At 36.0% G+C, this 13,342-nt stretch overlaps 1 protein-coding gene and 1 long non-coding RNA gene across 3 annotated transcripts in view; both read right to left on the bottom strand.

Annotated features, from left to right (window-relative positions):
• Window positions 1-203: 203 nt before the first annotated feature.
• LOC112476610 lies at window positions 204-3,732 on the bottom strand. Its single transcript, XR_003045172.1, has 2 exons — window positions 1,028-3,732; window positions 204-948 (listed from the first exon to the last, which is right to left on the bottom strand). It is a non-coding gene; the product is annotated as an uncharacterized LOC112476610 (long non-coding RNA).
• Window positions 3,733-6,128: 2,396 nt separating this feature from the next.
• Window positions 6,129-13,342, bottom strand: part of CUNH11orf74 (chromosome unknown C11orf74 homolog) — a 59,285-nt gene continuing 52,071 nt past the window's right edge. For both annotated transcript variants that reach the window (XM_025044161.1, XM_006908041.3), the window contains one exon: window positions 6,129-7,794. In XM_025044161.1, coding sequence (XP_024899929.1) covers window positions 7,630-7,794 — 165 coding nt within the window. In that variant the 3' untranslated portion in view covers window positions 6,129-7,629. The remainder of the gene's footprint in view (window positions 7,795-13,342) is intronic.

Below are 13,342 nucleotides of genomic sequence, written 5' to 3'. Positions count from 1 at the left end.
TTCACAAAATGCATTCTCCCATTTTCATTTCTAATTCTGACCTATTGTGATGGCATTGGACCAGTTATTTATTTGATACATGGCATTTTAGGGCTTAATTTCAGCACAATGAGAAAAATCACTTTAGGTACCATCTGTGTAAAACTCTTTGTGACCCTTGCAAATTGAGGACAATAATACCTAAATAAAATATAATAGACTCATTCACACTGACAAATACAGAAAGCTTTATGTTAGTAAAGAAATTTTCCAGAAACACTATGACCAGCATTTTACAGTCTCTGACATGTAAGGGACTTACATGTCCTTATTGTCTTCGAACACAGAAACATCTCAGGTCCAACACCCAAGCCCTCATCTGCAACTTTCATATATTCTTCTTTTTGTTTGTCTTAAATTCAAATCCCTTCTGCAGAGATCTGTGCACCTGCACACGAGCAGCCAGGTGTTCAGCTGTTTAAACAAAAAACAACCACCAGCATGCATCTATCTATGTTATACTTACACTCGGTGGACTGGGGGAAGCAGATACAGATGTTATAGGCAAAGCCCACAGGCCAGAACAATAAAAAGGAACAGAATTGAACAAAGATAAATGCTGAATGTTTTTTCCCAGAGAAAGGTTAGCAAACTCAATTTCAGGAAAACAAAAAGGCAACACAGACTAATCTGTGGAACTTATTCGCATTTGGAAATAAGTTGGATTCACTGAAAAATAACAAATATATATACATACAAATATATATCATATATCTACATTCATCAGAAATCATTACGGTCAATGCATCAGGATGACAATAACAGGATGACATTATAACCAAAGCTTATAAAGAAAGGCATAAACTATTCTTCAGGAACTGAAGTCTCTTCAGGAACCAGCTGACTTGTATTCTCCAAAGCTCAGAAGTTTCAAATCTCTGCTAGTCCAAGACACTAAACTTTTTAAACCTAAAGGACTTAGAAAATCATTTTTGCAAATATATCTGATACTGTGGGTTCTTTTGTTGTTTTTTTAAACTTTTTAAACCTAAAGGACTTAGAAAATCATCTTTGCAAATATATCTGATACTGTGGTTTTTTTTGTTGTTTTTGTGTGTGTGTGTGTGTGTGTGTGTGGTTTTTTTGTTTTTTTTTTAAGACTCAATCTGTAGATGACTCAAATATTTTCCAGGTTTTCCAATCCTTGTGGGAGAAAAAAAGAAAAGAAGATGAGACTAATTAGTGGGTTTTTTCTGCCTGGTTGTTAAACACCCTAATTACTTCAAGCACCATTACCACTACTTGCACATAAGCCATCCTTTGAAAATACTTCTCAATCTAAACTAAAATTGATGCTAATTTCTTCTGAGAATACAGCCAATATTAATACAATTCGGAGATTTATTGGATTTATTTTTTTAATCTTAAGGGGGATGTCAGTATTCTAAGTGCATACAAAGGAGATAATCTACTACCATTTGAACTGGAACCAACAACTAAAAATTTCAGAAAGACTGCACATTTTTTACAGAATGGAATGTGTTATAATTATATATCATGTACCATAACCTTTATTGCTGACTTGCTATTATTTTGATACTACAAAGTTTTTCTATATTCCTTCATGTAAAATGTATTTACATTAGAATTATATTATTGGGTCTTTTTTCTCTCCTGCTTTGGTACTGGATAGAATTGCTTTTTTTCTGATTATTATCTTGATAAATCAACATCTGGTACAGCTCGTGCAGACATTTTGCATTATTTTCTTTACCATAAATTCAATGGGTTAATAAATCATGACATTGTTTCTATAATAAACTGTAACAAAGAAACCAGACACTAGATAAATATTAATTGAACAAATCTTAATGTGATCCATTTTAGTGGCACTCAACCTGAGTTTTGTAAGTAAATTCAGTCAGTGATGAGAACCATAATGTGCAAAAGGCAGCACTTACTAAATTTGTAAGAATGAATGAGGTTTAGTGCTCGCCCTCAGGGTTGGGAAGAAAACATGTACACGAATAACTATGATACAAGGCAGAATATGATCAATACCAATAGTGTTACAAAACAATATCAAGGTTCTGGGGAAGATGAAAAATTACACCTCGTTGGGAGAATCAGAAAACCTTCACGAGGGAGGTGACCCCAGTAGTACACCTTCAAGGATTCACTGGGCAGAAATGAAAGGTGATCATCCAGAAAGAAAGAACAATAAGAAGAAAAGCTTGAAGGTGGAAGGCAGCACTCAGAAGGCATGTGTAGTCAGTTGTGTCTGTATTGTGGAAATACATAGAGCCTTGAATGCTAAACTGAGACGTTTTTAAAAATTTAATAGACAATGAGCAACTAGTGGTAGTTTTGAAACAAGATGGGCAACATGAAGATTAATATGAAATCCATGTGTAAAACGAGCAAGAAATGAAAGAATAAAGACATTCAGAGACTAATTGGGAAGTAAGAAGGCTCCCAGGAGGAGATAAGTAAAAAATGAAGGTTTGAATAACGGCAAAGGGGATATAGGGAAGAAATTGAAATCAAAAGGTAGTGCAGAGGCAAAAATAACTGGCTTCGCCAACCACTGTGGTGCCATAAACAGAAACGGGAACAACAGGGAAAGAAGAAGGATGTGCTTTTGAGGATGGAGCGCCTAACATATGAATGCTTTGTACATAACAAAGGCAACCCAGCCAGAGACCCACCATCCTCACGTATCGCTTTCCTCTCTCAGGGTCAGGGGTTCTAGAACTCACCTAGCCATCGCGTGGTCATTTCTGAGGCTTTCTACAACGTGATAGAATATATGAGAACCTCCTGACATCTCACTCCATATTCTACTGCTCATTCATTCAACACAGTAAATTCGAGTGCTTACCATCAAGAGGCACTATGCTTAACATACTCGAGGAGAAGACACTCTCCTCACCTTTATGGTTCTAATAGTCTTGCCCTGATGCCACTCTGGCAGAGAAGGACATGTTTTCTTGGTGCTTGTCTTTTTTCATTTTGTTTTTTCATGGAAATGGCTTTACTATTTTGTGGATTTGAAAAAAAGTGTAAAATTTGGAAAAGAAAATACACACATTTAAATAAAAGATGTGGAAGTAAAGTTGGGGAAAATCTCAGGAAAGAAAGCAAAAAAAGAGAAACACAGGAGAGAAGAGAGTACAAAAATATTAAGTAGCACTCTCAGAAGGTCAACGTCTAAAAAGTGGACATTCTGAAAAGAAAGAAAAGAGAAAATGAAGGAAGAAAATCATCAAAAAAATAATTTAAGGCAATTTCCTAGAATTGAAGGACACAGCTTTCCAGACTAAATGACTACTGAGCACCCAATACAAAAGATGAAAATAGACCTATGCCGACACATATACATTTTCAGAATAGTAGAGATAATGAGAGCATTTAAACTTCCAGAGAGAAAGCGATACAAAAGCCCCTCACACCCTCCAGTGGTACCTTCCCCCAATACAATAGAGCCCAGCCCCATTTCTACCCATCTCCCCTCAAATGTAAGTCAGATTGTGTCCCTCTTCTGTTTAAAACCGTCTTCTGGCTTACAAGGCTCTCAAAAAATATATATAAAGATAAAGAACACAGGGATATTAGGCTTTAAGACAGCCTTTAAAGCTCAATGACTCTTACGAGCATTTTTGAATGGATAAAGGATTTTGCTTTACAGAGAGCTACCAAAATGGAATTTTTCTTCTTCCTGCCTCACTCTTCAGGTCTTGTTCTCTCTTCACTTTCCAGTTTTTCTTTAGTCATCATTCTACACTTTTCAATGTAGAATGTTGGCAAGACCAGTATTTATGTCACATGAATTGCTCCTGAATAGGATTTTTAATGTGAGAAGTCATAACGAGGTTTCGAAAGAGCAAATGAGAAATGGGGAAAGTTCCCATGAGAATCAAGATTCTCTCAATTCTCCATGGGGTTATGGTGAGGAAAAGAAGGCACGTGTTGAACATAGAACAGTTCTACCTGATCAGACTAGGCTTCCCAAATTTGCATTGACCATCGGATGATCATGAGTCTATAAAGTAAGAACTAATATATGCCTTGATTAACATAAAAAGTGCAGAATATATTTCCAACCGAACTGAATTAATGAAATGGACCCCTAGGTTCTTCAAACTAATAAGCTGATACTTTTAGGTTTAATTCATTCAGTAAATATTTATTAAACACTCACTTTATTCCAGGCATTTTATTCAGGTGTTGGGGACACAGCAAGGAAATGCATGCCCCCTTGCAGCTTACTTTCTAATGGCACAGTCAGATAATAAATAAGACAAGGTAGAGTTATGGGATGCACAGTGACTGGGGTGAAAGTTCGTGAAAAATGGATTACTTTAGATAGATGGTCAGAGAGACACTCTCGGGAGATATTTTTCCCTTGAGACCTGAATAATAAGATTTAGCCACCAAAGGAACAGGAAAGGACAGGCACAGAAAAAGGACAAGGGTAAGGGCGCCGAGATAGAAAGGAGGTGAAGTGTCTGAAAAATGAAAATGAATACAAACGGGTCATAGTATAATAAAAGATGAGGAAGAAGGTACAAGATGAGATTGGGGAGGTAAGAAGGGGCCATATTATGTAAGCATTGGATAGGCCATGGGAAGCAGTATGGATTTCTCTTCTTCATATGGAGAAGTGGTTTTCTGGAAAATTCTCAATAATATTGTTTCTTTCATATCATTTTCCATGCTCCTGTATTCATTTCCCATCAAATTCCAAGAAACAAGCAAATGCAATGAAAACGTTTTCTTTGTCTTATTCATATTTTCATTCGACCATATTGTCACCTAGTAAATAAAGAAATTTTTTTTAAATAAGGATATAGTTCTATCTCATTCATGGGGAACAACAACAAAAAAGCATTCTTAATGAAGGAATCAAGGAAATTCAATATCATGTCTAAATAGTTTTCCTTCTTGCACTACTCCATGTAACATGGATCCCGAAAGAATAAGATTGCTCAGTGTGCCACCACCCTAAACAAGCAGGGACTGGTGTGGCAGGCTTGAAATCTCTATTCAAGCTAGTTACTGTAGCAAACTGCCACATTATTTCAAGGTACCTTCAAAATTTTCATGTTTTCCCTCCCGTTTTGTTGTATACATGCAGGAGTTTCTCCTTACCTTCTACTCTTTATTAATCTTACCTCTGATAGTGTAAGCATCATCCAGCAATAGAAGCACAGTCTTCTTCTAAAGGTGCTTGGTTAGGGTTTACCAGCCTACATAAAATAAACCATTTACATGGATTCAAGGGATCCATAAAGCGGAGAGTCATGGAGGAGAGTATTTGCTAGCTCGGGCAAGAGTAACAGTACACAATTGAGACAGAACTATTTCATCCGAAGGCTTTAAGGGATCTATTTTCCGGTGTCACCTTTTCTGTAATACACAGCTGCCCCAAATAATGCAAGAATCAAAACTTGCCACAAGGACTGAAACCAAAATACCAACTCTACAGCTCTGCAGGAACATTCACCTGCCATCTCCACTGCGAAGTTAATGAAATGTTACTAAACTGTCATTCTTTTTAAACACTTAATAAGATGGGTTTGTTTCTTCTGTTAGAAAACTAAGTCCATAAAATTAAGATGTCTTAAAAATGATGAAGTATTTTCTTTGTTTAAAATAGCAAAATGCTGCATATATGTTGAGTCAAAAGAGAGTCCCTGATCCTGTGAACAATTATATCACAATATGGGTATCTCAAGTCAGTGTGTTTATAGGTTGCATGCTAAAATCTTAACCTCACTATTGCTCTTTCATCCCCACTTTGCATAGATCAACAATTCTTGCTGGTTCTACCTCCAAATCTCTAACCAAATCCATGCCCTCCACTCCACCTTACACTGCCTTAATTCAGGCTCTTATCATCTCCCAGACAAACTATTCTAAAGAGCCTCCAATCAAAAACTCCTACTGATTCTTCCTGACTGAGCTCAAATGCCACCTCCTCTCTGAAGACTCCCCAGCTCTCCAAGGCATGATTAAATCACTTTGCCCAGTAGCTCTTGGTACACATCACTCTCATAACACAGATTATCCTCTACTCCGGTGCTGCAAGTAAAAATCTGCAAGCCACAGGTGTAATTTTAAATGTTCCAATAGCCTCATTAAAAAGGTAAAAAGAAATTAGTGAATTTTAATAACAATTGACTTAACCAGGTATATCTAAAATATTATTATTTCAACATGTAATCAATACAAAAACTATAACAAGATAGTCTACATTATTTCATGTTAGTCCTTTGATATCCAGTGTGTATTTTATATTTATAGCATATTTAAAATTTAGACACTAAGTTGTCATAAAAAAATTGATCTGTATTTAGATGTCATAAAATTTACAATTGAAGGAAATTCACATATCAATTATTTCAAATGTTCTCAAATTTTGTTATAACTGCATGAAATATCAACTTTTTATGTTAAAGTAAAATTAACATTTAAAAATCAGTTCCTCTCTCATACTAGGTACATTTCAAGTACTCAATAGCCATATGCAACTAGTAGCTATGACATTGAACAGTGCAGCTCTACCATAATTATTTGTATATACATCTGCCTTCCCCACTAAATCAGACCATATCTAATTTAATTGGATCCTCTCCATTGCTAGCATACACTTGATGCATAAATGGTGTTTTATGAAAATTTGTTGACTAAATAAAAATATAAATGAAAATTACTTGACTCTATCTCAACATTAAATCAAGAATATTCTTTTATAAGGTATATAAATGGCATTTTTTATGAACACATACACACACACACATACATGCACACACAAAGCCCTCTATGAATACTAATTAAGACTAAGTACATTTGATGTTATAGATTCCTTTAGAAATGAAATATTTCATACATACTATTCCCCCTTCTTCTGTGACTTCACCCCTCTATTCTTCCCTTAACGCATTTATGGGTACTCTATACAATTAGCACTTCGTGATATGTTTGTACATTCTCTAGTTGTTTTCTCTATCTCTTGCTTTCTCAAATTGTATTTTAAGCTTTGGCAGAGAGAGATCATTCCTTGTACTTTGAAACTATCATCAGACATGGCTTAATGGCAATAACAAAGTACAAGAATTTAATATATGACATATAATCAATTCTCAGGTGCCTTCTTTTTCAGTGAAGCCTTTCCCAATCGATCCTAGAAGCCCAGCGTCTCAGCACTCATATTCATGCCACTAAATCTGAATATCTGGGACCAGTGACCTATCTACATAATCAATTCTTCTCTATGAGCTACAATGTCTTTTGCATATGCAATTGTCCTTCACCCCCAAGGAGGTGGGATGATGTTTGCAATCTCTGTTACAATATCCTATGTTACCTAGTTGCAGTGCTCTCATCAAAATAGACCCTTCCATAGGTGTTGCTTCCTGTCTCCGCTTGCCGCGTCCATTGGGATGTAGCAATAACATGATGGAGGGGAACTCTGTAACAGTAGAGATCTCTGCGGTCTTGCGAATCACATCTCCTTACAGACAAATAACTCTGATAAATCAACGCACACATAAATTTCCACAAAGGAGATTATAGTAGGTTTATCTTCTATCCTAATGATGCTTGAATAAGAACAAAATAAAAATAAACACAAAGTGTCTTGATGAATCAGCCACCGGTTTCCTCCAAGTCTCTGTTGGTGTTCTCTCTCTTTTGTTTGGACAGTTCTGTGATGGCATCCATCTCTGCAGGCGTGAACTTGGGTGTTAGCATCACAGTGTCATAATCAAATTCTTCATCAAGTGAGAAGGGCTGAACTTCATCTCTGAGTATCTATAAAAAGTAACAAAGGAAGAAAATCATATACAATCACTGTAAATGAAGATAGAGTTGAAAATATAAACTCTCTATTAATATTTAATTAAACTTTTTTTAGACTTCAGCATTCTCAGCTGATTAAGCTGTTTTTAAGTAAAGGAATAAATTCAATTATTCAATTTGACCTAATTTAAGCCTCTTAACATGCCCCATTTGTACCATCCTGCATCTGAATGAGTATCATTAACTAATTCCACCCATGGCAAGAATCAGAAAGTCTCTTTTGCACACTTTCATTACAATTTTTCCACTTGTTATTGTTAGGGCTAGAGGCATATGGAAAAACTAAGAGTTATATTAAAATGTGAGAAAATACATCTTCAGATTTTGATCAACCTTAAATACATTTTCACCATTTACTAAAAAAGACATATCGATAAAACATAATATTCAAAGATAATAATAATCTACACTTAATATACTTACTTCTTCAAACATTACCTATAATTCCTAGGCCAATAATAGGAGAGTAAACACACATGGTATCACAGTAAATTAAAAAGTCCAGGATACCCTAGCCTATCAAGAATTTTTAAAATATTACAGAATTTATTTACAAGTCAAAGTATCTACAAAGAGATGTTAATAATTTTGTATTTATTTATTCATAATCCGTGAGTTTTAAAGATTTTTCTAAAGAAAGGTAGATAGGAAAGCATATTTTCTAATAAACAAAAAGAGAATGCCTTAAATCTCATTGTATCACCCCTTAAAAAGCCCCTCCAAAAGCAAATGGTGTGTGATAAAATGAAATCATCCAGCACCTCTATAATATGTATGGTGATGCTGAAATAATTGAAAACTGTGGTTTATGCAAGATTGAAAAAAAATGCCCTAAAACTATAATCGGCTTTAAATATTCTTACATGGAATATGATCTCATTGAGTGGCTTTTACAATGTTCTCGAAAGTGGAGCAGATAGCTCAGAAACTATGTGCTGTTATTAAACGTGAAAAAAAAGAAAGAAAGAAAACCACAACCATAAAAAGTAGATAACTCCTGTCTGTTCAGCAAATTGCATCTTATAGTTAGGTGTGCGATGTTAATAATATAGCAAACACCCAACCATCTATCATCTTTTCTTAGTAAAACCAGCAAGAGAACAAATTTCAGGGACTTGTTTATTTTTTCTTTGTTAGAAAGTGTCTGCATGCTTTCCTGACAAAGATAACGATGCAGCTGCCACTGAGTGAGTTCCCTCCACATGCCAGTCCCAGTACTAGGAGCCATGTGAGCATTCGCTGTAATCTTCAAACAACCCATCTTATGAAATGCTGAAAGATTAAATAACTCTCCCAAGATCACACAATTAGTATGGGAGAGAAGCAAGATTTGAATCCAGAGTATGCTGCTTCGGATAAAGCCTTCACCTATTCTATAAAAGCACGAGCAAAAATCAACCCTGAAAGTTTGAACTAAGCCAAGTCGTAGCTCTTTGGGAGAAAAGATTTTTTTCTAAATAAGATAAATAAATCCCATAGTTCATCATTTAAAAAAAAAAATTGCTCAAGGCTCCACATAATACCATGACTGTCTATTAAAAAGCGCCTGTACACAGGAAGCAAATCAGTCTGCAGAGTGATCCATTTTGGTCACTTTCTGAGATTAAATTTATCATTGTCACAAAGTGACAGTGGGGTAATACTGCTAAGACCAGCTCAAATAAAGAAACACATACACAGTGACACAGCATATTCATTTCCTGAATATAAGTGTCCTTGCCATCTCCAGTTCTACTCAGCACTGAGGCTTGCAGGCCCAGCCACAGTGCCAGCCTGAGCCACTCCTCACGGTTCCTGGCAGAGGGTGAGGAGGGACCCATCTTCACAAGTGCAGTCAGGCTGATGATTTTTTTGTGGCCTGGTTAAAGGAGTGGCATGTCCACCAAGTTTCAGGCTGCCTGTACCCAAGTGTGCCCACTGTAGTGGAGCTTTGAACCCCGCCCCAATGCCTCTAAAGACTGCCCAGACTTTTACTAACCACTCTGACCAGAGGAACTCACTTTGCTTTCTGGAAGAGGTGATATCTAAGCAAAATCTTAAAGAGTAATATTAGTTAACAAGGTTGAGGAAGAAGAGCTTTGCAGATAAGGGGAGTTCTCATGAGCGGGCCAAGGAAAGAAGACACGGATTTTTGCATGTGTGGATCTGCAGGTAGTTCCTTGTTATCAGAGCATAACGTGTAAGGTACGCAGTGGCAAGAGATGAAGATGGTGTCAGATCATGACAGGTCTTGTATTCCGTGTATCCTACAGATGATGAAAAGTCACTGAAAGATTTTTCGAAAGCAGGGTAGATACCTGGTGACCTATGCATTTCAAATGAATTCTTTCATTCAGATTTTAACTGAGCACTTACAATGAGACCTGTGCTAGAGACATAGGTGTGTACAAAACAGAAAGGTCCTTTGCTCTCTTAGAGATTACATCTAGATAGGTCACTTTGAAGATTAAACGAAGGGTAGATTTGGAGCTGAGGAGACCAGTCAGGAGCCTGCTGAAACAGTCCAGGCAAGAGATAATAAGAACAAGGCACTGGTAGCAGAGATTTGAAAATAGCTGAAAGTAAAATTAGTGACTGATTCAGATCTAAAAAGGGAAAATTTGAAGGTTCCTAACAGAACCCAGATAAAGGTATCAACAGGCAACTGAATACACAAACCTGAAACTCTGAAAAAAAGTCCGAGGCTAGAGATGCAGATTTAGAAACATAAGCATAAAAGGTAGTAACTTACAGATGAAAATGCATCCAAGTATGTATGTTTAGCGTGGAATCCTAAAGAACGCCAACTCATAGCGGTGAATGGAGGGAAAACCCCCAAAGGAGGCAGGGAAAAAATAATCAGAGAAATACGCAGAGAAGCTGAGGAGGGCAGTGAAGTGGAGAACCAATGAACTATGGGTGTCAGAGAAGATCGAAGGTGAAAAACACATTAGAGAGATCCATTAGAATAAAGACTGAAAAGTGTCCACTGGGATTGGCGCATATGAAGTAACTGGTGCCTTTATTCTGAATACTCCCAGACAGGTGATTGGAACCAAGGACATTTTGCAGTGTATTGAATGAGGAATGAGGAAAGGAAAAAGAGTCAGCCAGTAGAGACGAGCGTAATGGTTTCAGAACTCTAGATGAAAAGAGAGGAAAAAGAATAAACAGTAGCTAAAGAAGGGTCCAAGGTAAAGGGAAGGTTGTGTTTTGTTTTGCTTTGTTTCATTATGTTAAGGATTGGGGAGACTTGAACATGTTTACATGTTAAGGGGAATGAAGCAATAGAGAGAAAAAAAGAGAATGACTTTATGTTATTATACCAGAAAGTAACTTCCAGTAGGTGGTCAGAGCTTTTTTGTTTATTTATTTGTTCATTCAATATGTATTGTATGTCTACTATATGCACAGTGCTGAACTCGACACTAATTCTGACATTTTTGCATTTTAATTTAGATAAGCTTATGAAAATACATGTAAGTGAATTTACAGTCTTCCAAGATAAGAGGCACATATGTAATTCAAATGAAACTAGGTGTTCACTGCAATTCAGAAGACATCACTGTGATCTTTGAAATGACAGGTTTCAAAATATAGTAAAGTTGCAATTCTATTTATGTATTTCAGCTGTTAGCTACTATGGCACATTTTGGGAATTCTCTTCTTTCAAGTTAGGTTCATTTTAGGGTCCTAAGCTAAAAGACTCCAAGGTTTTTAAATTACAAACTCAAATTCAGATTTATTTCAAAGAGAAGAATTTGTGCAATGGAACACCAAATCCCCCGCTATTAAACAGAAAACAACTGTGAATTAAGTTATTAACTTGTTATTTTTGCCTAAGGAGCTGAGAGAAATATGTGGATTTCAGGTGTCTAATTTCAAATCTAATTGAAATCTTTTTGTCGCCTCTTGGGGAATAGAATTTGTACACGATTAGGAAACTGCTGGTTTCCTTAAAATTGCTCATGTGGCTTAATCTAAGAGAGACTGTTACAGGAGGAATCATTTTCATTCATAGTACCACACAAGCAAATTAAAGAAAACAGAACTAATGCTCAAATCAATAACAGCAGCATTTAGCTATAGGTTATCTTACAAAGTAACATAGTAAATAAACTTTTACAGCTGAAAAAATTTGAAGTCCCATTATGAATTGGAAAAACAGGAGATCTCCCATTAAAATACCACAGACATTTCTCCTATGACCCTTCTATGGACTGGGAGGAACTCACGATTTTTCATCTTCATAATGTGAGTTCATTTTGCTCTACATAGCTGTTCAAAACTTCTGAAATTCATCAAAATAGATTAACTAAGGCAAGAACTTAGTCGCAATGGAAAGTGAAAGTTTCTTGGAAAACGTCTGACTCTAAGGGGGGAATGCATATGTATAAAAACAGCGATAAATTATTTTTAAAAAAATTAAATTGGTTCAATCCATAGGAAGTTATGGATTTTTTATTAGGCAATTAAAAGAAGTCAGGACGTCTAGGATACATTTTCATCTTTTGAGACTGAAGTCTCGGAAAGCAACTATCTCTAGCCTTGGAGGACATATTTACCGGAAATTGATGATTATGTTCTTTTACTGGTATTGGAGACTTTAAAATAAGATTAATACTATTAAACCAAGGCAGAGTTGGTATAGTGTTATGGTTCTAGACAGTTCTGGACAGTTTCTCTAACAAATTGTGGTTAAAAATAAAAATCCCAATCAAGATATTATTCTAGATATTCAAAAAAAAAAACACACAGAAGTTTTTCATCAGTCTCATGAGTTTGCTAACACAAAAATTCTTTATCTCATTTTGATTCCAACATTTAAAAATGTTTACATTTCCTGGGAAGAAATTTAAATTGCTTTTAAAGATACAATCACATACAGGGTATAATTGCATTTTACTAGCTATTTGATAGATTCCAGAAATCAATTATTTTTTAACCCATCAACTAAAATCATTTTATAAAACTTCTATAATGGCACTATACAGTAACCTGTATGGTCACAACTGAAGTCAAGAATATAAACAAGTCTTTAAAGAAAACTGATTCCTGATATAAATAACCTTGCAATTTCAGTTTCTTATTACTCAACAAAAGCAATCCATTATTCTAAAAGCTCATTGAAAAGTGCTGTCCCTACCATTCTATTTGCTAACCAATTGAGGGGTTTAATATAAGCCTGCAAGCATCCTAGACATATGTTTGTGTTACCAGTGAACAAAGTTCTATAATAAAGGGGTATTTTTAAATTGAAGCGTGTGGATTATTTCTGGTTGAAAGACTGCTGCCCACATGCTCTCATCCCCTGCCCCTCCAGGTAGGATGATGACCTGTCTTGGAACATGCACATGAGGACAATGTCTTAAGGCAGCGGTCCTCAAACGTTTTGGTACCAGGACTTGTGCTTCTATGAAAATCTAATGCCTGATGATCTGAGGTGGAGCTGAGGCAGTGATGCTCTGCAAATACAGATGAAGCCTCACTCTTCTGGCGCTCACCTCCTTCTATGCAGCCT

Source organism: Pteropus alecto, unplaced genomic scaffold, assembly GCF_000325575.1.
Source record: "Pteropus alecto unplaced genomic scaffold, ASM32557v1 scaffold71, whole genome shotgun sequence".
NCBI lineage: Eukaryota > Metazoa > Chordata > Mammalia > Chiroptera > Pteropodidae > Pteropus > Pteropus alecto.
Note: the sequence above shows the minus strand (reverse complement) of the source record. Positions and strands in the feature narration are given on the sequence as shown.